The sequence below is a fragment of the Marmota flaviventris genome, chromosome 3 (assembly GCF_047511675.1).
Source record: "Marmota flaviventris isolate mMarFla1 chromosome 3, mMarFla1.hap1, whole genome shotgun sequence".
Taxonomy (NCBI): domain Eukaryota; kingdom Metazoa; phylum Chordata; class Mammalia; order Rodentia; family Sciuridae; genus Marmota; species Marmota flaviventris.
In genome coordinates, this window is record NC_092500.1 from 111,696,120 (window position 1) to 111,721,036 (window position 24,917).

The window sequence follows — 24,917 nt, forward strand, 5'->3', positions numbered from 1 at the left end:
GTATTCTTAAAAGTGAAAATATTTTTGAGGGGACTAGAGTTGTGGCTCAGTGGTAGAGCATTTGCCTGGAATGTGTGAGGATCTGGGTTCGATCCTCAGCACCACATACAAATAAAAAGAACAAAAGATCCATTGAAAACTAAAAAAAAATTTTTTTAAAAGTGAAAATATTTTTTACATATATACTCATAAAAGTATGTAGGTCAGGAGCAATGTATTACAGGAGCAAGCTTAATGTGTATGATGGTATGCAATGACATGTAATGATTATGATACCAGATCAAAACTGTTGACAAAATAGGAAACAGCATTTTAAGAAAGTCAGAAACAATATGACTGCATGATTTACAAAAACAAACATCCTCAAATCTTTAGTAAGTGTAGTATAACCCATTCCTCACTCTACATGTGCCTTTTTACTTTAAAAATGTTTTTTTTAGGGTGATAGGGTGGAAGGTAGGTTAGAAAGGCACAGCCCCAAAACAGATTGCTTTATTTCTCTTGTTTTTAACTTTTATGACAATGCTTACAGTCTATTTTCATTATTCTAGTGGCAGGGAGCAGGGGGAATGCTACCATAGAGAGAAACAGAGGCAGAGAAAATTTGAAGGGACCAGTAAAACCAGAAACAACCAAGTTGATCTCAAATAGGGTCAGATCTAGGTCTAACACACACACACACAAAAAAAAAAAAAAAAAAAACCGTAACAAAAAAGATAGGTTCATGAGAATACAATTACTAAAAGATGAGAAGGGACATTTAAAGATATCAAGATTGCAAATGGTTAGTGAGGAAATAAAGATTTTTGCACTGAATTCTTAAAAATGCTAGGTAGCAACTGCACAGACTATATATGCTCTGTTCAATGATTCTAAGGTGGTCACGGTGGTACATGCCTGTAATTGTGGCCACTCAGGAAGGCTGAGGCAGGAAGATCCAAGTTTGAGGCCAGTCTGGACAACTTCCCAACACTCTGTTTCAAAAAGTAAAAAGCATTTGGGATGTGGCTCATTGGTAGAGCGCCTCAGAATTCAATCCCCAGAATAGCAAAAAAAAAAAAAAAAGAGAGAGAGAAAAAAGAAAAAGAAAAGCCAGACATGGTGGTACCCGCCTATAATCCCAGCAGCTCAGGAGGCTGAGGCAGGAGGGTCACAAGTTCAAAGCCAGTCTCACAACAACAAGGCTCTAAGCAATTCAGTGAGACCCTGTCTCTAATAAAATACAAAATAGGGCTAGGGATGTGGCTCAGTGGTTGAGTGTTCCTGAGTTCAATCCCTGGTACCCCCTTCCCCTAAAAAAGATTCTAACAAAATAAAAATATTCTAATACTTCTTAATCCTTTTAAGGCTCACAAATATGAGAATCTGAAGAAAAGCATTGTCCTTGTATCTATAAAAAGGACAATTATAAGAGATTTCACTGAAAACCAATATCTATAATCCAACAAGAATAATGTCACATGCTTGAAAGACATGATAAATTCAAAAAAGGCCTTTCCTATAAAACCCAAAACTATATTTAATTACTATTATGTTTTTAAACGGTTGTCATGGATACCAGCCCAAAGCTTGAGAAGTAGAGATCAGGGCAAACATATTTATAGCATGAATTTGTCAGGCATAATGGCAGAATTAAAAGTCCTTAATAATTTTCAAGGAATATAATTGTTGCCAGACTAAAAAAAATAGAAAGCTATGAAGAGTTCTCTCTCTGAACATATTGTACAAATAACACATGCTCGGCCAAGAGCAGTGATATACACCTGTAATTCCAGAAACTCGGGAGGCTGAGGCAGGAGGATTGCAAGTTTGAGGTCAGCTTCAGCAATTCAAAACCCTAAGCAACTTAGCAGGATCCTGACTCAAAATAAAAATAGAAAAAAAAAATTTAAAGGGTGGCTGGGGAGGTGGCTCAGTAGTAAAGCACCCCTAGTTTCAATCCCCAGTACCAAAATAAAACAAAGATACATGCACTCCCTGTATTAGAACAAGTGCTTATAACTATGCTGGCCAATGGCAGCAAGGCAGTGCACACTGTAACAAAGCAGGTGGGAAGAAGCCACTCAGTGAAGCGGGGGTCAATTGCACCCCAGATCCCGTAACAGTGAACCATTCTTAAAACACAAAACATGCTGTAGTCTTCATCCGCTCTTCCTTAACGGAGAACTACCTTTGAAGCCATTTGTCTAACATGATTGTTTTAGTAAGCAGGTTATTTGCTGAGGCAGTGGTTAGTCTCCATAAAACAACTCGGAAAAAAAGCAGGCTTCAAGACCACGATTCAGCTGCCGAATTTGAAATTACCCCAAACTCAGAACAAGACCTCTTTACAGTGCAATCCCATGAACACTTCTGCTGTCTTCTCCCCAAACCCAGGTTTAGATAAGTCATACATGTTTACTTAGTATTAAACAGGAACCAGAAAATATACTTAATTTTCCAAGAAGCTTACTTCTTCAGTTGTTTCAGAAGGTTCTTCAGGTAAATCAGGAACCTAAAGAATTAGGGAGAGAAATGTAAACATTTTCAAGAAGCAAAAAATAATTGCAATGAGAAAGTTTCCTTTTGCCAGGCACAGTGACACATGCCTGTAATCCCAGCAGCTTGGGAGGCTGAGGCAGGAGGATCCAGAGTTCAAAGGCAACCTCAGAAACTCAGCGAGGTCCTAAGCAACTCAGTGATACCCTGTCTCTAAATAAAATACAGAAAAGGGCTGAGGATGTGGTTCAGTGGTTTAGTGCCCCTGAGTTCAATCCCCAGTACTAAAAAAAAAAAAGTTCCTGTCAACATGACACATCTAAGCTTAATAAAACTAGACCCAGTGACTGATTGCTAACCCATTCCCAAGAAGGGCCAGACAGGAAAATTATATATTATCATGTTAATACAGGTTGATATAGAGTGTATATGAAACACAAAATTGAATTTTGTGTTTCATATACACTCTGTATCAACTTATCCCAGATAGGATCTCATTATGTATATGCAAATACTCCAGGATAAAAAATCTGAAAACACCATCCCCTAAGCATTTCAGAAAAGAGCATACTCAACCTGTAATAGGTGTTGGCCACTCACAAAACATGGCATAATATGTCTTAAGCTACCTAACAGGAATGATTCACTTAAAAGCTGTATATATTTAGTTTTCTTTTTCTTTTTTTCTTTTTTTTGCAGTACTAGGGATCTAACCCATGCTCTCAAACATGCTAGCAAGTGCTCTACCACTGAACTACATCATCAGCCCTTTCTTATTTCCTTTTTTTTTTTTTTTTAACGGTACTAGGTATTGAACTCAGACCCTCCCATACTGAGCTGTATCCCCAGCCATTTTTTTGTTTTGTTTTGTTTAACTTTGAGGCAGGGTTCAAGTTCCCCAGAGTAGCCCGGAACTTGTGATCCTCCTATCTCAGCCTCCCAAGGAGCTGACAGGCATCCAACACTGTGCCCAGTGTAAACGCTATACTTTACTTTTCTACATAATCAAATTTCTTCCTCAAAGAGAACAAAAGTATTTTCTAAACCTGTTATCATTTATCCTACAGCTTTCTTCTAAGTTTGGTTCAGAACCTTAATATTAAATAGGATAAGTGATTTTTTTTAATATTTATTTTTTTAGTTGGACACAATACCTTTATTTATTTATTTTTTTGTGGTACTGAGGATCGAACCCAGGGCCTCGCATGTGCTAGGCAAGCACTTTACCACTGAGCCACAACCCCAGCCCCCGGATAAGTGATTTATAATGAAGCTGACTGACTTTATAAGGAGGTGGTAAGACACCATTTGGGTTAAGACAGTCTTCACCTTTCCCCAATATACCACCTCACCAGAGAACCGTATTCCTTCTATGCACTGATACAATTCAGTAAGTGGTGTTAATCGAAAAACCTGTTTCTGGGAGGGCTGTTCAGCAGATGTCGAATCTTCGGCTTCGGTTAGAAGCTTAGGCAAGTTCCGCCTCTTTGCAGCTTGTCTGTTGGTTGTTTCAAAAGATGTCTGACTTGTGTTTTCAAGCACTAATTCTTCATCACCCTGCTCAAAAAACAACATACAATTTCTAAAGAGACTTTGTATTGATTTTATTCTATTCTAATCACAATGATTTTTTTTTACTCTGATGGCATTTCAGTAGAAAAATATTAAGATACTATTACACTCAGAAAATGAAAGCAATATGTCCTTGAACAAGAAAATACGGGGCTTAACATCTTCCAGAAACAACCCTTATCCATCAAAGTTCTGAGATTCCCTCTGATAGACAAAAAGCTGATGGGGACCCTTTCCCTCTCTGACTAATCCCTAAGTTTCTCAGTAGGATAGGAAAAAAGAAAAAATTCTGAATGATATCCTTTCCACCTTTTCAGCAAAAGAAAGCGGCAGTACAAGGGAGTTGCCTTCAAAGACTGTGCAAATAGAACATGTATAAAAAACATGCCTTTAAAAAAAATAGTTTTTAATCATAGATGGGCACGATACCTTTATGTATTTGTTTGTTTGTTTGTTTATTTATTTATTTATTTTTATGTGGCACTGAGGATCAAACCCAGGGTCTCACACATTCGAGGTGAACCCTCTACCCCTGAGCCACAACCCCAGCCCCTATAAAACATGTCTTTGTAAGTGACCATGCAAGACTTCTATACCCAAAATGTGGCCTTGGTATCTGGTTATATATAAACATATTCTAGTCTTGAAACTCAAACTTTGACTTTCCATTTTAATTAATCACTCTAAGAGGCAAAGAATTTTATTCCAGAAAACTATTCTTCAATATTATCTATTAAAATGTTCCTTTAACAAAATAAATGTAGAGTTCTCAAATACATGCTTATTAGTTCAATAATTCCTTCCTTCTACAGCTACTAACCTAAGATAAAAAGTTCTCTTTATCAGTCTAAAATGTTCATCATTTGGTAGGGTTTCATCCCCTTTCCTTCTTCCTAAGAAAGTTAGCTGGGTGTGGTGATGCACCCCTATAATCCCAGCAACTGGCAAGTTCAAGGCCAGTCTGGGCAACTTAATGAGACCCTGTCTCAAAAGAAAAAATAAAAAGGGCTGGGTAAAGCACTCCTGAGATCAATCTCCAGGACCAAAACAAAGCAAACAAAAAGAGAAAACTTGGTGGAAGGAGCATGGGGAATGAGAATCAAGGGATCTTAATGCCAAGTAAATGGCCAAGCCCAGGCTGCCTCACTGCAAGCTACAAAGTTAAAAGCTGACAGATTTTAATGTATGATACATCAAGATCATTGTACTGTCATATATAACTAATTAAAAAAAAAAAGTTGACAGATTTTGACCCTCTCACATTGTGATTGTCATGTTCTTTGATAGTCCTCAGGGCCTTACTCATAACCACACCAACAGTTTAACCTGCCCAGGGCTTTCTGATGTCTCCACTAATCAGTTTAAAATATACACCAGTGGTACCAATGAAGACAGAATCTAAAAACAAGGGGCAGAATGTCTAATTCATCTTGTGACCATTTCTGAGAGACAGATCAGGCTAAAATCAACCTATCAGATAGCTGATAGTATACTCCAGTAGTCCCAGCTACTTGGGAAGCCGAGGCAGGAGGAGTGCTTGAGCACAGGAGTTCCAGACCAGCCTAGGCAATATAGCCAGGCCCCATCTCAAAAATAAATATACGTATGTGTGAGTGTGTTTGTGTGTCTGTATGTGTATATACAAAATCAACCTATCAATGTCTATCAACCACAAAACTGAAGAAAAGAGAAACTCAAGTGAAATCGCTACATAAAACAGTTGCATTTTATGTTGCCCATTTTTCACATTAATCTACCCTTGCTTATGTTATGACATATTTGTCATTATGAAATGAATAAAAACATCCCAGTTGACTCTGAGGTAAACATTATGGGCCTTACATATATGATCTGTGGTCAGATACTCTACAATTTCTTTATGAATATTCTTTTTTCCCTGTAAGAAAACTTAAAATTATAAACTTGGATTAGCAAATAACAAAATCTCTCCTTAATGACAAAGGAAAAAATAACCAAAGGATAATTAGACTTTTAAAACTGAGCCAAACATAATGAATATAATGTAAACTTAACACTTTAGAGATCTTACTTGAGAAAAGATGAGACTTTCCTCAAAATAGTAATTTATTCAATATTTTTCTCAAAGACTAGCTTGTAATAGTTTTGCCAAGATTACGTTCTTTAGGTACCAAAACCACTTAACCACTTGATACACAATTATGATGAATAAACACTCATATAATTAGAGCCACCTTAGTGACGACACCTATAATCCTAGCAACTCAGGAGGTTGAGGCAGGAGGATTTCAAATTCAAGACCAGCCTCAACAACTTAGCAAAATTCTAAACAACTTAGTGAGACCCCGTCTCAAAAAATAAAAAAGGGCTAGGGATATAGCTTAGTGGTAAAGTGCCCCCCCCCATTCAATCCCTAGTACCAAAACAAAATAAAAAAGCAAGTCCTAGTGATGCACACGCCTGTAATCCCAGGAACTTGGTAAACTGAAGCAGATGGATTGCAAGTTTGAGGCCAGCCTCAGCAACTTAACAAGACTCTATTTCAAAATTGAATAAATAAAAAGAATGGGAATGTGTTCAGTGGTAAAGCATCCCTGGGTTCAATCCCTGGAACCAAAAATAATAGGTTCTATCTCTTGCCATGTGATACTCTGCATCACATTGGGGTTCTTCCAGCAAGAAAGCCTCGCCAGATGTGGTTCTTAAACCTCCAGAATTATGAACTAAATAAACTCTTCTTTACACAATAACACAAAAACACAAGCGATACACAGGGCTGGGGATGTAGTACCTGCCTGGTATGCATGAAACTCTGGCTTCCATCCTCAGCAATGCCCCCCCCCACAAAAAAAAAACCAACCCACAAACCTATATATAATCATTATTAATGAAAACTTTGAAAAAACAAATAGTACTAATAGCCTAACATTTTCAATTAATAAAAAATACATAAAATAAAACATAATTAATAATTGACTTCTAATATAAAATTGACTTCTAATATTTTCTAACCCCAAGTTTGTGACCGCCGCTTAACTTCCAGGTTTCACCCGTCATTTGATAAAAGTGCTCTTCCAGTTTTTTCAATCTCATTTCCTGGTGAGGTTTTAAAACATTCTCTATGTATCTGCTGGCCTGTTTGAGAAAACAAAGTAGGTGTTGTTACTATTCATAAAAGTTCCTAAAAGCTTATATTGTCTACAAAGTTGTAAATAAAAGCCAGGGGGAAACTGAATTTTCACACTAATTCAATTTTACCTCCATTTTAGCATCATTTTCTAAAAATTCCAATTTGTATGTAATGCAAGCAAAAACAAATGTTTTATACTTAAGTGACATTGAACTTATATAGTCTTTGTGTTTTCAATGCCAATTTTTAAAAAAAAAAATACATGGAGCTAGGGGTACTAAAGAACACAGAGCATTATTCCCTAATTTCTAGGATCTAAGTCTGAGCAGTTTGTTCAAGACACAAAGCCTTCTCATGTTGTCAGATCTACAAGGCATGAACTCATTCAGAAGAGTGTTAAAACAAAATATTTTAAGGATGGAAAGAACTGGAAGCTAAGCATGGTGGTGCCTTTAGTCCCAGCTATTTGGATCCAATGACCCTACCAGTTTGAGACCAGCCTGGGTATCACAGCAAAACCAAAATCCTAAAGAGGACTGGGGATGTAGCTCAGTGGTAGGGCACTTGCCTAGCATACTCAAGGCCCTGGGTTTGATGCCCAATACCACACCACAAAAAAAAAAAAAAAAAAAAAGGCTAAAGAAAACAAAACTGAAAACTTTTGGAAATCACCCCAATACCACCATGGAAATAATAAAGAGATATCCAAATTCCATCACTGATAAAACAAATAAACACCATAACCCCCAAACCACTATTATTATGAAGATAGGTAGAGGAGAGGTAACTGACTTAAGAGTCAGAAAGCTACACCTGAAAAGCTTATGCAGGAGGACAACAATAAGAAAGCAAGCCAGTGTTCTCCACAGACCCTGGAATAGCTCAGGAATAAGAGATGCCAGGTCCCTTGGCAGAGATCCAGGGTGAGGTGCACAGCTAAAAACAGGGAGGGATAGGGAAGCCATGCATGAAATGATGATGAATTTGTAATGAACTGAAGATTATGACTATTATAACTTGCTGCACCTGAGGCAATAGGGGAAAAAGAGGGGGGGAGATAAAGTCCTACTATATCCCCAGACCCACTTCCATACTACAGCCAGCCAGGGATGGAAGGTTTACTCTTTGTGAAAATAAACCAGAGAGAGTAATCACTGATCCCAGCCCTTAGTGGACAGCATAAGTGAAAAATACAACTAAGAATAAACTAAAACGTAAATGCTGAAAGGTGAGATTCACTTCCTCACAGGACTCAAAACTGTGGACCCTCAGGCATTAACCCCTTAGGCAGGAGAGTGGAAAAGGCTTCTCTGGAGAAGGTAAATTGCAAAGGAGGTAACAAGAGATGCTGAGGAAGCTAAATTCCTCTTCAAGCATCCTACAGTGAAGCCTGACAAGGGATATTCTGTCAAGCTCTGCCTATATACACAAAAATTCCAATAAGCTTTTTTTTTTTTTTTTTTTGATGCTGGGGATTGAACTCAGGGCCTTGTGCATGCAAGACAAGCACTCTACCAACTGAGCCATATCCCCAGCTCTATTTTTTTTTTTAATATTTATTTTTTAGTTTTCGGCGTACACAACATCTTTGTTTGTATGTGGTGCTGAGGATCGAACCCGGGCCGCACGCATGCCAGGCGAGTGCGCTACCGCTTGATCCACATCCCCAGCCCAAAATGGTAATTCTTATGCAATGTAAAATTGTTCTCTTTGGTTCCCATTTTTCTTGAGCAGTGTACTCTGTCAGCGATTGATCGTTTAGATGTTAGTAACCATTCTCTAACTTGTACTCAATTAGGGTCATTTTGACCCACTTCCCTTCTGCTTGCTTGCTGCTATGCCAACCTGGAAAGTCCCCGGGGAAATCCCAATGTACCCACTGCACTGTTTCGCTAACTGCTCAATTCAGCTCTGTGCCTCTGCTTGCGGATGTGGGCCGCCCGGCTAAATAAAGACTCCAATTCAAACAAAATGGACTTGGTATGTTCTCTGAACGGTCTGCCCCATAACAAGAGGACATGAAAAGATGCTCAGCGTCACTAGTCATTAGGTTAACTGTAAATTAAAACCACAACGAGACACTGATGCACACTCAGGAGCATTTCTGAACATTTAAAAAAGACAAGGGGGAGGGGGCTGGGGTTGTGGCTCAGTGGTAGAGAGCTCGCCTAGCACACGTGAGGCACTGGGTTCGACTCTCAGCACTAAATTAAAAAATGAGATAAAGATATTGTGTCCACCTACAACTAAAACATAGATATAAAAAAAAGACAAGGGACTGGGGTGAAGCTCTGTGGTAGAATATGTGCCAAGTGAAATAAGCCAGTCTCAAAACACCCAAGGCCAAATGTTCTCTCTGATATGCAGATGCTAGCTCACAATAGGGGATGGGGAGGGGGATAGAAGTTCAGTGGATTAGACCCAGGGGAATGAAGGGAAGGGAAGGGGATGGGAGTGGGAAAGTCAGGAGAAGGAATCAGACGTCACTTTCCCATGTTCATGTATGAATATACCCGCGTCCTGTACAACCACAAGAATGGGAACTCTACTCCATGTATGTGAGGTATGTCAAATACCCCTACTGTCATGTATATCTAAAAAGAACAAATTTTAGGACTGGGGTTATAGTCCAGCTGGTAGAGTGCTTGCCTTGCATGCACAAGGCCTTGGGTTTGAACCCCAGCACTTAAAAAAAAAAAAAGAATCTTCTGGCTGGCTGTTGACCTCAGTGATACAAAAAGAAGCCAATCAACAAAACCTCAGTGAGGATACAGAGGCCCTAGGACTGCCCAAGCCCTAGGGCCATTTCTGTTGTCTGTGCTTTTGAGAGAAAATACTTCTGCCACACGTCACCGGTAGAGGAAGGCTTGACTTCACCTAACCTGACTTTTCAGAGCCCTTTCCCAGTGAGGCAGCACAGATGCTGGGAACAGATTAGCACCATCACGTTTTGGCTCAGGATGGGAGCGCAGGGAGGTGGGGACCAGCTCCAGACGGCAGCTTTTGACTAGGGCTCACCAAATTATTGGGTTGACTAGGGTTCTAGTCTAGTCTACTTTTGTTTTTTATTCAAACCTCCAGCCTTTTTTTTCTTCTTAAGGATTTTAGAGGTTGAATTCAACATACAGTACCTTTTCTTGGATTCAGTCCAAGAAAATCTAGTTACTGACACCCAGGGAGGAGCTTGCCTTATTAGCGGGATGACGGGTATGTGTCCCATGTTGGGGCACGGTGTCCTCAAAGGTCTGGGAGAGCTTAGGGTTAATATTATCCAGGGAGGAGAGTAGGTTAGGATGATTTTGAAGTCCTGAGGAGGGACCTGTTGTTTAAACTCCTCGGTGCACCTGAAATTCACGCAGCGGGCTGAGATGCTGAGTAGCTGCTGAGCCTGCCGCTCCCGGCCCTGGCCAACGTGACCTCACCTGCCAGTCTCCCAGCTCAGGCTTTTCTGTGCAGATTGCTCACCACGTCTGTCTGTGATATTGGACATTGCAGGGCACCCACGGCGAAGCCAATCCAAACCCAGTCAGCTTGCCAAAGACGGGGAGAATGACAGCACCTGCCTCAGAAAGGTCTCTGTGCACTCCACCCTGTCTCCCAGACTGGAGAGAGGAAAAATGGCCTTGGGGGAGCCGCGGAGTGGGTTTCACTTCATGCAAAGGAAAAGGAGATTTAAAATATTGCAAGGCGCCAGGCGTGGTGGCTCTTGCCTGTGATCCCAGCGGCTTGGGAGGCGGAGGCAGGAGGATTGTGAGTTCAAAGCCAGCCTCAGCAAGGGCGAGGTGCTAAGCAACTCAGTGAGACCCTGTCTCTAAATAAAATACCAAATAGGGCTGTGGCTCAGTGGTCAAGTACCCCTGAGTTCAATCACTAGTACAAGGGGGAAAAAAAAAAAAAAAAAAAAAAAAAAAAAATATATATATATATATATATATATATATATATATATATATATATATATATATATATATCAATAAAGAACCTCTAAATGTTTGCACCAGGCAAATAAACTAGCAGGGAGGGGCTGGAGAGAAAGCAGCAGGGGCTGGAGCAGGGTGTAGACCGCCCCAGGGGACCTGGATGCCTGGGCATCAGTAGCTGATTAAGAAGCAGGAATGGGAGTTGCAGAGATTCCGTGTGTCTCTAGGACACCTGTGCTGTCCTTGTTCTTGTGGCATTTCAGGCTACTGAGGGATCTGGGTCACACCTCTTTTGACCCCCCCCCCCCCCAGAGCAGTGGGGCTTCCAGTTTCCCTCTCCTGTGGCCATGAGCATGGCTCGTTTGCGTGTTCCTCTCTGGGATTCTAGAGCAGGGCTTCTCAGTCTGGCCTTGTGAAACGGCCATTTGGAGCCAGGTCATTCTCTGTGGTTGGGTGAGGGGCAGAGGAGGCTGTCGTGAGCATTGCAGGACACTGAGTGGCACCCCTGGCCTCTGCCCATTAGATGCCAGGAGCATCCTTCCCCGTGGGCACAACCAAAATGCCTCCCCAGAGTGTCGTGTTTCCTGGTGAGCAAAACCATCCCTATCCCCTTGAGAACCACTGCCCTAGGAGGTGGCAAGGATGAGCCAAGTCTGAAGGCTTCAGAGGGACTTCAGCGTTGGAAAGGGGCCTCAGTCATTCGGAAAGACCAAATGTCTCTCTTTGAGTAAAGGTGTCCCCATATAATTTAGCACTTACATGGATGTGTTAGAATAATGGGCACCCATGTGCTGATCCCCAGCACCTGTGAAAAGTTCCTGTGTAAGCAGAAGGGATTCTGTAGCAGTGATTAAGTTTAGCATCCTGAGGTGGGAGATTATCCTGGGTTCCGGTGGAGGGGGCAACGTGATCTCAGGGTCTTTATAAGAGGGAGGAAGGAGGGCCAGAGTCAGAGAAGGAGATGTGAAGTCAGAAGGGATGGGGACAGAGACAGAGACGGGGGTTGACTTTAAAGATGCAGGAAGGCACCACAAGCCAAGAAATGCAGGCAGCCTCCAGGAGCTGGAGAAGGCATGGGAAACAGGCCCTCCCAGAGCCTGCCGAGGAACACAGGCTGCAGCTCCCGATTTTAGCCCAGTGGTACCCACGTTGGACTTTGGAACCCCGGGCCTCATGCATGCCAGGCATGCTCTCTACCACTGAGCCTCACCCAGCTCTCATTCTGGACTTTTGAACCCCAGAGCTATCAGAGAGTAAGTTTGTTTTAAGCCATGAGATTAGTTTGTGGTGATTTGTTACAGCAGAACTCACACAGCTGTTACCCATGATTTCTCCTTAGCTGGCTCCACAGCTTCTCAGTGTTTGGAAGACACTGCCTATGTCAGGCAGAGTGACCCTGTCTGAGGAGTGGCCTGTCTTTTACACCCTGAAGCACAGTGGCCCCCTAAAGCTGATGGGCCTGAATTCCTGAGGGAGCCTCTATTGGGTCAGCAGCTCTGATCAGGTGACAACAAGCTGCAGAGTGGCCCCATCTGCGCCTGGTCTTCCTCCGGGGCTGCTGGCCACGTGCACCTGAGCTGGGGTCTCTCTCAAAGCCTAACCTGAACTTTTCTGCTTGGGAGCTGACTCTGGAGGCCAGGCAGACTGTACAGCCTGGGGCTCCCCATTTACCATGAGAGTTGGGTTGTCCAAGATCTCACTGTTGGTAAGTCTTTAAATTAGACATCAGTTTTAGATGTTTTATGGTCACTGCAAGTTTGAGCAGAAAGCAGAAAGTTGTTGGGGCTGGGGATGTGGCTCAGGTGGTGCCACTGTCTAGCTGGGCACAAATCACGAGCCACTGAAGCAGGAACAAACTTTATTTTTGAACTGCAAGAAAAAGCCTCACACACGCTCCTGGGGAATTCTCCCGAATGCCACGCGGCTCGTCCAGGAACCCCCAGCCGGAAATATCTCTCCCGGAAATCCCTCCTCCTGCACTTCCCCAACCAATGGGAACTCTCAGGGAATCCCCGGAAATCCTCACGAGAACTCCAAAATAGTGCGAGAACTCCAAAATAGTGCGAGAACTCAAAAGTAGCGGCAGAGGCGGATAGTAATGCCTCGCCTGTCAATCAATACTGTTGGCAAAATGCCAGGGGCCATACAGACTCGGCCGGCCGTGGCTCTCAGCATCTCCCCCCTTCTGTTTAATTAAACAACAAGCAATGTGGCTTAGGGACCGTGCCTGTTAGGCAGTCCAATTCAACATATGGTCCTTACCCGTCATCGGATGAACTGACCTCTAGGCGTCAGCCTCCTGTCTTAGGTTGGTACCACTGCAATTGGATCATACCCATCACTGACTACCGGTCCAGCATACAGCCATACTTGTGGATAGGCCTTTGCACCAGTGGGTGGGTGAGGTTCTTTGCCTCACCTCTGTTGCCCCCCAAATTTGGCCTTGGTGCCAGTGGTGGGGTGAGGTTCTTTGCCTCACCTCTGTTGGCCCCCAAATTTTAGACCATCACTAGTAGAAGGGAGGAGGATGCAAAATGCCATGACACTAAGCCAATTGAGGGCTCCTTTGAAAAATTGTACCACCGGTGACACCATCAGCAAAAATACTCCAGCACTACCACAATTCGCTGCCCCAACAGATAGTTCACAATGCATACAAGTGATACATAGTCCAGGCAAGTTCTGCAAGCAATTCAAAGCAGAGGAATCTGTCAATATGTCCATTTCCTCCCAAAGTAAATCGACTCCTTAATTGAGCATTACTTGTTGAGTTATTATTCATTGATGCATCAGTTTTTACAGTTTGTTGTGATAACTATCGAAGAAGCTGTAGTTTGGTTTTATCTTTGTCTTCACCGGCACTGGGATGAAGATAGGAATTCTGGCAATGATGCTAAGAAAAAAATTATGTAACATTCCAACAGGCACTAAGAAAACAATTTTTTGAACAATTTACATTATCCTGAACAGAATTATTAAATATAATGAAAAGGAAAGGTGAAAGTAAACAAACAGATCTGTTAACCTCCTTATTTGTTCACATATTAAAACAATTTTCAACAGCTGTTTACCCAATCTAAATTAAACCATTAAAATCACGTGAATAAAAAAAATTCGGATCCATTTATTCATGAGCGCTCCTCATATATGATATATGGACATACGCACATACAGACATACAACACAAAACAGAAGTGTGCACACATAACATACAACACATAAGACAATAATAAAGGCCTTGTAGCTTTACCTAGGTGAAATCTCCATTGCAATGTTTAAAAACTCCACAGTCAAAAAATAAAACTGATCAGAAAAACATTAACCTAGGTCTGTATGAGCTCAAAAATAAAATAGAACTTTATGATGTGGGAAAAGGCAAATAATAAAATAAATATTGAAAAAAGCATCCTGGTTAATCACTGTCACAGATGTAAGAATAGCCAAACTGGAGCTCTGGATATCAGCTGTTATGGATTTGAGTCAAATCACCTTTATTTTTTTTTGTCTGTAGAATTCGCTTTGGTTAGTTTCTCTGGAATCCAAATCGGCTGTTCTCCCTATGGAAACACACAAACAGACCCCCGACTCCAGACAATCACTGGGTCAGGACCTTAGTTAATCTCTCTGGAATCCAAATCGGCTGCTGTTCCCCCTGTGGAAACACACAAACAGACCCCCGACTCCAGACAATCACTGGGTCAGGACCTTTCCATTGTCCTGTTAGAATATCCTTCCAAAGTACCTTAGGCTTATGTACATTTTTTGGACACATATGCCTTTCCACAGCACTAAGTCCTGAAGAATCCAAATTTAAAAAGTTTAGAGTAAAAAGGGTTATTTTAAGTTTATCTTTGGGGGATATATACCCCTTTCCAATTCCCTTTTTTTGCTTTAATAAGTACATTTTAATAGTTTGATGAGCTTTTCAACTTTCTCAAGAGAGGTTCCATAGACTGAAACCAAGCTTGCTGAGCACAGAGAGGGTTCTAAGAGTTAGGAGAGGGAGAGAGGAAGCTGGGGTGAGCTTTATGGACACTACAGCCCCATAACTTTCCCATCAGAGCCCAGCTCAGCCACTCTCTTAAGCTAGTATCCAAGATGGTAGCACCAAGTATGGCCCAACTGGAACTGATGGCACCCAAGGGTCTGGACTGTCAAGACAGTTAAGATTCAAAGGGTTGTCAGAGGGAGTGAAGCCACACATTCATCCATTCATTCAACATACAATTATTAATCCAGGTCTACTATGTCCTATGGCCCAGCGATCCCTGGAGAACTGGAAAAAGTGCACTGATCAAAATAATGGCTACAATTATGCTGTTAACATTAAGGTGATAGATGAAATGGGGCCACAAAGTTTTTGCAAATTCTTCCACCAAGAGATGAGATCATGGGCTGGGGCTGGGGCTCGGTGGTAGCGCGTTCACCTAGCACATGCGAGGCTCTGGGTTCGATCCTCAGCACCACATAAAAATAAATAAATAAAATAAAGGTATTGTGTCCAACTACAACTAAAAAATAAATACTAAAAAAAAAAGAGAGATGAGATCATTTCCTCATCCCTTGAACTGGGCTGGCTTTGTGACTTGCTTTGACCAGAGCAAGTGGTAGCAGGGATGCATTCAAGAATCTAGTCCTCAAGTGTCCTAGATTTCGCCTTTTTTGAGATCTGGTTCTATATCACAAAGACAAAAGACCTTGGGGGGTGGAGAGAGAGAGAGAGAGAGAGAGAGAGAGAGGAGAGAGATGGAGAGACCCAGCTGATCTGCCAGAACCCAGGCCCCAGACACCTGCTGCTGATGCAGCCACTTGGACAAGCCAGGTTGGACCTGCAGGGCCAGTCCAGAAGGTCATTACGAATCACAAAGCCATTGTTGGTTTGAGGCCCTGGGTTTTGAGATCCTTGGAGACACAGCAATAAATAATCACAACAGTGACAACACAATGAGATAATGTTTCAGATTTTCCTTTTATTCTGATAAACAAAAATGTTAAACTTCCTGATAAATATCCTAGGCCCTGTAAATTCAGAAAAATGCCTACAATTTTTATCTATCTGTGGTTCTTCCTTCCATTTATTTAGAATTTATAGACAGAACTGGTAAAACAGCCATTCTAACACTGCAGGATGATAGAAAACAAGAGTCAGAGTTTTCTTCCACACCTGGGTCCCCAATCCATTTCCCGAGAGGTCAATGCTATGTGCATCTCTTTTTGGATCCTTTGAACAAAGATAAATCACACCTACACTTGCAGATCTCTATATATCTATATCAACATCTATGTCTATCTTCTTTATTGGCAGCAACAGGATTATGTAGTTTTGCACTGTTTTTTTCCCCATTTATGATTGATCTCATACACATTTCTGTTACCTGGGAACCTATTTCGCAGTGTCTTACTGTAATGATGGGTCTGGGATGGGCAGTTTTGCTGGTTCCAGTCTTGAATATTCACATTAGCACATCCTGATATACTTGTGCTTACATATCCACAGACGTCGCTTACATATTCCGAATCGAAGGGCGTATTTATTTTACACTGTGCTAGGTACATTGATTTTTGAACTCCAATTAAAAAAAAACAAAACATTTGTGATCATTATAACAGTATCTGCCTCTGCATGTTTACATATGCATTGACCCATCTGAGACTTGCAGTAGTCCTGTGGGGTGGTCATCTTCCCAGAGGCTGAGCACAGGCCCAAGGACACACAAACTTTTTTCAACTTTATTAATATCTAATTAAATTTAATTAATATTCCACGAGGACCGAAGAGGTAGGCAAAACAAAAGCCTAAAGCCAGATTAAGAAAATCACATCACAAAGAGAGTAGAAAATTATCATTGTGCCTTCATTTACTTCCCTGGGGTCATAAAGGGATAGTTGATCTCGAAAACTTGAGATTTTGATATAAAGATAGAGGTTTTTGTAGAAAATTCCAGCACATCCTTGTAAGGACAGTGGCAGTGGCAACCTCTGAGAGCAGGAGAAATGGATGCTCTGGCAGAACCCTGTCCCTGAGCCTCACGGAACTGAGCTGAGCCATATCTGGCCAGATGGCACCCCACGGGATCACGCTTAATGTTCCTTGGCCTGAACACTCTGGCTGGGGCTTGGATGCAGGAGCCTCACTCTCTCTGTAAGCTGTGCCTGCAGACTCATGCCTTCAGCAGCCTGGGACACCACAGGGGAGCTGGACAGAGCGGAAGAGTTAGACTGGAGTTTCCACCCTGACTGATGCCTCCGAAAGCCAGAGCCGTTTTGTCCTCCAAATTCCAGTCCCAGACTCACTTGGATGAGGAGCAGGGCTGTTATTTGCAAGGGAATTAAGGTGCAGAGATATGAAATAAGGGAATCACTAATTGTATCTGCTATGCCAAGCATTCTCTCTGCGTTGTTTCCTGGAAACAGAAGCTTTTTTTTTCCTTTTATTTTTTATTCTATTTAGACATACATGACAGTAGAGTATACATGGAGTATAACTTATTCTAATTAGTATCTTACGCTTGTGGTTGTACATGTTGTGAACATAGCATGGTTGGGTATTCAAATTGGTGCAACCACTTTGGAAAGCAGTAAGGAGATTCCTTAGAAAACTTACAATGGAAGCACCATTTGATCCAGTCATCCCACTCCTCGGTCTATACCCAAAGGACTTAAAATCAGCATACTACAGTGATGCAGCCACATGAATGTTTATAGCAGCTCAATTCACAATAGCCAAGCTATGGAACCAACCTAGGTGCCCTTCAATAGATGAATGGATAAAGAAAATGTGGTACATATACACAATGGGATATTACTCAGCCATAAAGAAAAATGAAATTATGGCATTTGCCAGCAAATGGCTGAAACTAGAGAATATTATGCTAAGTGAAATTAGCCAGTCTCCCAAAGCCAAAGGCTGAATATTCTCTCTGATATGTGGATGCTAATTCACAACAAGGGAGGGTGGGGAGGAGAAGAAGAGAAGTTCACTGGACTATTCAAAGGGGAATGAAGGGAAAGGAGGGGGAGGGGAATAGGAAGGACAATAGAATTATTTAGAAATAAAGATTTCAAAGCTTAGTTTTTAGAAGTGAGCTTCAATATCAGGACCAGATTGACAGCTGGGGTGTTCTGGGATTCTGTGCCCAGAGCTGCTGGACCTCTGCCTGCTCAGGGCCCTATCTGGTGCTTGGGAGCAGAGTAGGAGTAGCCTATACCTGGTGTCCATAGGCTGAGACTGAAAGACAGTCAAATCCTGAGAAAAGCAACCCAAACCTGCTTTCTTCCTCAACCCACTGCCTGCATTCTGGTCAAGGAGGTTACACAGCATGTCCAATGGCTCTAGCTCCTGGAGAAGGACACCAAACCTGAATCCAAAGCCCAGGAACATTGCCAGATGAGGGAAGAAAGGTGGGCTAATGGTTAGGGCACGGCTCTGGCTACACCTTCAGGGTTCACACCTGGGCACACATGTGCGGCCTGGGTCAGATGGGTCTCTCTGTGCCTTGGTGTTCTCTTCTGTCAAAGGGGAATTTAAAACAGGACTTACCTCATTAGACTATTGGAAGCCTGAAATAAGTTAATTTGCATAAAGAGCAGAGGACAGTGCCTGGCACGTGAAAAATAACCAATAAAAAGGAATTCCTTTCATGACTGCAGCAGGCTTCAAGTCACAGCTTGCCATCAATGAACCCAGACCAGCTCTGGGGGAGCAGAGAGGAAAAGAGGAGACCCCTTTTATGAAGTCACTTCTCTGGGGTGGGGTGGTGGCTAGCCCAACAGCTCCTGGCTAGAGGGCCTGGCTTTCTCTGGGCTTGGACCCTGCCTGGCTTCCTCTGGCCACGGTGTGTCCACACCTCTTATCCAAGGGTGCAGGGATAAGAGCAGAAGTCCTTCTCCCTAGATAGACAAGTGCCCCTGCCTGGATAGTGCAGGTCACCACCTGGGGCTGGTAGAGGCCAAGGAAACCCATGAAGACATGTGCAGAATCATTTCTGCCCCAAGGACTCCGGTTTGGGGTAGAGAAATGAAGCCAGGCCCTGCAGCCGGAGGCCTCTGCTAATCTCCACTCTACCCTTTGGCAGAGTGGCTTAGATGAGTGACTGACCTTCTTCCATAAAGACAGTGTATAGTGTGACTGGCTCAGAAGGGCCCTCTTTCAGCACAGATTTTTGTTCACTCACCAATTCCTTGTACATCTGTTGTGTGTCGGGCACTGTGCTGGGCACCCAGACTGTAGGGCTGATGAAAACCGACATAGGCTCTTCTTCTCAAGGGTCTTACTGACAGCGAACTCTAATTGCAGGTGTTGGCAATTGGCAAAAGGGAAACTCTTGGGACTGTAGGAGCTGCCCCAGGAAAGGATGACCTTGGAGGGGACCTTGAAGGGCAGTGTGTCTGGTAGGGCAGCATTCTGGCTGCAGTCTGGGTTCTAGCTGGACCTTCAGGCCTGCTGACCCCCCACCCTCCTAACACTATGCTCCATCCCAAGCCCAGAGACAGCAGAATTTTTTTCTGCTCCCTGTTGACATGGAGACCCCTCTGACAAGCTTTCCCTCTGGCTACCCCTAGGATTGCACTGCCAGTTGGCCCAGTCTGTCCCTCCTCCCTTTGCCGGAAGCTCCCAAGCACATCTGATTCCATCGGATTCAATTTTCTCCCTCTCCATCAGGACCCCTGCCCCAGGGGCTTGGAGCCAGGCCACATGATCAGCTGCTTGAGGGAGGCAGCTCCCTCGCCACTTCTAGACTGGAGACAGGGGAGATGCCTCCTCCAGAGCCAGGTGGTGACAGCCAGGGTGGAGGGGATAGTGCCCTGGGAAAAATGGTGCTTCTGGTTGTCATGGCAACTGTTGCTAGGTGTCACCAGGAACCCACATTAGAGACTGACCTTCCCAGGAAAAATAGCCAGGCTTTGAGCAGGACCTGAACTCCTTCCCTGAGCTGAGCAGGTCCACCTCATTCATTCATTCACTCAGTAAACATTTGTCTAATGCTTTCTATTTACGAGGGCTATTGCGTCTCTGGGAATTCATAAATAAATCAGGCTTTGTCCTCAGGAGCTCAATATGGTAGGAAAGAGAAAATGAAAATGTACGATGCTGTTGCCCTGCCCGAGGGCTGTATTGCAAATGCACACAGGGCACCGTGGGGTTGGGGCAGGGGGCGCCTCAACCCTGCCTGAGGGCCCAATGCTGGCAGCTCTGGTGCTGAACATTTAAATATTTAAAGGGGGCCAACAACCAGGGGAAGGCCATTCAGCCTCAGAAAGTACTGAGGCCAATTATCAGGGATGCAACAGCATGGGAATTCGGGGGAAGGACAGTCTGGAATGGTGGCATTGGGTTTGTGGGAGAGAGTGGCAGAAGGCTGGAAGCCGAGTGTGGCCTGATGGCACAGGCGCTGGGCCTGGGTGCCATCGAAGCCCGGAGGCAGCCTTCTGGGCTTGGGTCAGGATGGCAGACGGGGCCTGCAGTGTCTCATTGGTCACATGCGCTTGTGACCACTTGATTGTGATGGATGAAAGGACAGGAGAAGGAAATCGGGATTGATTTCCAGAGGCCTCCTGGCTGGGGGCCAGGCAGGGATGATGGCCTGAGCAACCACTATGAAGAGAGAGAGGGTGGCGGGAAGTGGGGGGGGGGGCTGCAAGCTGAGTCTGGCCGTGGGAGGTATGGGTGACCATGCCCAGCAGGTGGTTAGTGGCCTGGGACGGAGGAGGTGAGACACAGGCGTGCAGGTGGGCTGAGGCTATGACCTGGGGACAAGGGAGCATTTGAAGAACTCATTGATGCAGGCTGGGAAGGAGCACTGCCGGAGAGGGGGCCAGCGTGAGTAGTGACACTGGATCCAGGCCGGAGCCAGCTGCAGGGTCAGATGTGACAGAAGAGGTTGATGTGAGGACTGTAGGAGCGCATTTGATTGGGCAATTGAAGAGCCCCTTGGCTCCCGGTGGAGAGGTTTCCCTGGGGTGGGGGAAGTGGAGGCTGTGGGAGGGGTAGAGGCGGAGGCTGGGCACATTTAACCTCGAGGGCTTTAGCAGAGAGGGAGGGAGCTGGGCAAGGAGGAGGGCAGGGGACAAGGGTTTCTGACAGGTGGGGACTCCAACACATTTGTGGGGACTGAGCTGAAGCCAGTGGGGGGAGGGGTGTTTTGAAAACACGGGGCTCAGGATGGAATGTGGAGAAGTGACCAGTGATCCGGATCTGTTGCTACGGAATTAGTTACCTGCAGGGTAGGGACATAGTTCTTGCCTCTGATGATCCAGGCATGGAGTACAGACCCCAGGTGGGGGGACAGGTATACAGAGGTGATAGGTACACAAGCAGAGGAGCTGCGGCGTATCTACGTGTCTGTGTTTCTGTCTGTGAGTGTGTGTCTATGTGTCTTTGATTGGAGGCATGGGGTCATGGTGGATCAGAGAAGGCTGGCGTTTTCTTTGGTAAGTTGTTCTAGGTTTCCATTAGCACTCGACCTGTTCATTGTGTGTGTGTGCGCGCACGCGCGTGTGTATGTGTGTGTGTGTGTGTGTGTATGTGTGTATGTGTGTCTACTTGTGTATGTCTTTGTGTTTTTCGTGTTTGTCTATGGGCATCTCTGTGTGCCCACGTGTATCTGTCTCTGTGTGTATTTATGGAAATCTGTATGTCTGTGTGCATTGGACGGAAGTCATAGAGCATGTGTCAGAGTTAATAGGACACCAGACAGGCCAACATGACCCTAGTTATTCAAAAGAAAGAATTGACCCCAGAGACACAGAGGGACCTACTCAAGGTCCCAGAGAACAAAGAATAAAATCGGTTGGACCCAGGTCTCCAACTGGACTATGCACATCATGAGCACCAAGTAGGGCCTGTGGCAGAGGTCTCTTCAAAAGGGGAGGCCACCAGGGGCCCTGGAGCCTGCTGACTCCCCAGGGGTGGTGGCGTGTATCTTCCAGAGGTACTTGGCTTAAGTAAAAATTGTCCCCCAGTCTGATTTTGGACACCCAGACCCAGATGGAGCAAATTCACTCAGAGACCCTTATTTGGCTTGAGTCCTGGGAAATGCCCAGCATAAGAGGAATGGCCAGGCACCAGGGTCACACTACCTGGCAGCTCACACACACCAGCCCAGGAGAGGGATCAGGTACTTGGAGGTTCCCCAAACACAGGCTTTTAGATGACGAGCCTTGTCCACCTAAAAGTGCGTGGACGCAGCTACTGTTATAGCTGCAATTTCCTTTCCTCCAGGTTGCCTCCTTTTGCCATCTAATTTGGAGACAAGTCAAGGTGATTTATAGGGAGCAAGCCTGCATTTAGTGGGACATTCTCCTGCCAAATGAGTCTGTGTTGTGTCTGGTGACATATTTTATGTTTACCCAACGCTGTGCTAAACTTTGTGCTTGGCTTTGAATTATATATTTACACCTGACTTTAGATAAAAAGGAAAATTTAAAGGTTAAAAAAAACCCCAAAATTCAAAGAAAGCAGCCCAAACATGGGATTTTCTGGCTTCCATAAGGAGAGAAAACACTGTGTACACAGGGTACTTGTCCCTCCCAGCCTGCCCTGTTGAAGCCAGGGAGACACTGGATTTTCAGTGACTGTCCCCTCCAGTGTTCCCATTGGAAGTGCAGGAAGACACACAGGCCTGAATCCCAAAGCTGCCACCGCCTGCAGAAGCCGCTCAGTGGGGAAACTTGCTCCCCAGTAGTTCCCCTTGTGTCTGGCCAGGCCCCTGAGGGACAGCAGACAGCCCTCAGACAGCTCTGGGAAGGGCACGGGGGGGGGGGGGGGGGGATTCCTGCCATTGCAGGAGCTCCTAGACTGCCTGCCCCCACCTGAGCAAGACTAGACACAAATGCTAGCTCACACTCTCACTGCGACAGGGGAGGACAGAGTGTCGAGTGCCAGGCCCAGTGAGCGAGATCTTGGCAAGACTCACAGCTGCACACCTGCAGGACCAGTCCTGTGCTGGCCCACAGCCTATCACCTGTCATCGCTTCCCCCTTCAGAGGCCTGGGGGTGACTCCCCCCCGCCCCCAGCCCTGCCATTCTGGCTCTGCCCTCTGCCCTTCTCCACACTTGGTGGCACCTGGGGTGCTCTTATTGTGGCCCAAGCCACAGCCCACTTTGTCAGAGATTACCACACCCTCCCCCACCACCACCGCCAGGAGGCATGGGCAGCATGTCCCTGTACTGGAGGTGCAGGTACCCCCAGTTGAACACTGTATGTGTACCCTAGTCCCCAACTGCTCCGGGCCCCAAGACCAGCCCTCTACTTGCCAGCCAGAGGCTGCTCAGCCCTCTACTGTCCTCGCCCCCCACGTCCACTGGACTCCAGCCCACTTGTGCAGCTATTATGACGCCTCTGGAGAGGAGCGCAGCGGGGATGAGGGGGTGTTGCACCAGCTCGACAGGAGGGATCCCTGCCACTGCCATAGCTGCTGACCCTCAAACCCAATTTCTACAACCCTTCCCAGATGATTGGGCAACCTCACTGGGTCAGCTGGTGGCCCAGCGGGATTTAGCTCTGCAGCCCCAGTGCCAGGGCTTCACAGTCGCCCCAGGACCCAGGCACACACCAAGTTCACAGTTCAAGGGCCTATCCCGCCTGCATGGGGGGCGGGGTGCGCACACAGCCATTGCATGTGCGAGCATCCCTTTGTGATGCAACCCTTTGTTGCACGTGCCGCCTTATCTACTCAAACCTTTAAAAGCTGGGTCCTGGCCACTGGTCTGACATTGCCCTTTCGCCTCAAGCCGCGCTGGCAGCAGAAGAAGGACCCTTTGTGCTCAGCTCTGGAATCCCTGAATCCCGTCGTCTTCCCTAACCCTTACTGCTGCCATGGGTACTTCTCAGGGTAAGCTTTGTCCCTCAACCCTGCCCCGGCCCTGGCGGGCACGGACCTGCCAGAAGTGTCCCGAATGAAGTCCAGTCACAGAGTCCCCTGACCTTACCTACAGTGGTTGGCCACTCTGGCCAGCCCCGCGGCACAACTCCCAGGTTGTCCTGCTGCCATCCTGGAACTGCACATCAGCAGTTGAGCAAAGTGCCTCCTTGCTGCTGGTCCCAGGTCCTGGGAGACCTGGACATTACCTCCATCCTCCACATGCCTGGTCTCCTAAGAAGATGATGCTGTCAGCTGCACCTTTCACTAACTCCTGCAGCCTAGACCACCCACTCGGCAAACAGATGCTTTGTATGGCATAGGAGCAGAGAGCCACTGCTTGCCAGCTTGTAGCACCATGGTATACCCGAGAGCCCTGCCCAGGGAAGACTGTGCTCAGTGCCCTTGGAGACAGTGGCCAAGGGTGGATGAGCAAGTGGAAGGCCCTGCATATAGAGAACATCAGAGGGGGAGCCCATATCACTGGAGGAGCACAATATGACTTTAGGCTCCTGGTGGCCCATAGCCACCTGCCTTCCTTTGTGCCCAGGCAGGGAATCTTCCGCACCCAGAGTTCCCAAGTCAGAGCTGAGATATCCTGGGCCTTCTGTATGAGCTCCTGCTCCAAGAGAAAGGCCATCAGAGCTCCTATAGCTCCACTAGAGGTCTCCAAACCCTGGAGAGGAGGGCTCCAGGCCCACCCAACAGCAAGCTGCCCCAGGGTACTCTTCATCCCCAGGGATGGCAGCCATTATGAAGTCAAACAACAATGAGTGCTGGCGAGGATGCGGGGGAAAAAGGTACACTCAATGGAATATTACTCAGCACTAAAAAATAATAAAATCATGGCATTTGCAGGCAAATGGATGGCATTAGAGCAGATTATGCTAAGTGAAGTTAGCCAGTCCCTAAAAACAAATGCTGAATGTCTTCTCTGATATAAGGGGGGTGACTCAAAATGGGATAGGGAGGAAGAG

The 24,917-nt window shown here is 45.1% G+C and overlaps 1 protein-coding gene across 3 annotated transcripts in view; it reads right to left on the reverse strand.

The window, feature by feature from the left end:
• Ubxn8 (UBX domain protein 8) overlaps positions 1–24,917 on the reverse strand; it is a 136,666-nt gene that overhangs the window by 3,350 nt on the left and 108,399 nt on the right. For 2 of the 3 annotated variants that reach the window (XM_071610243.1, XM_071610241.1), the window contains exons 4-6: positions 7,042–7,164; positions 3,892–4,035; positions 2,453–2,494 (exon numbers count right to left, since the gene is read on the reverse strand). In XM_071610243.1, coding sequence (XP_071466344.1) covers positions 2,453–2,494; positions 3,892–4,035; positions 7,042–7,164 — 309 coding nt within the window. The remainder of the gene's footprint in view (positions 1–2,452; positions 2,495–3,891; positions 4,036–7,041; positions 7,165–24,917) is intronic. The other variant, XM_071610242.1, reaches the window with a different exon arrangement.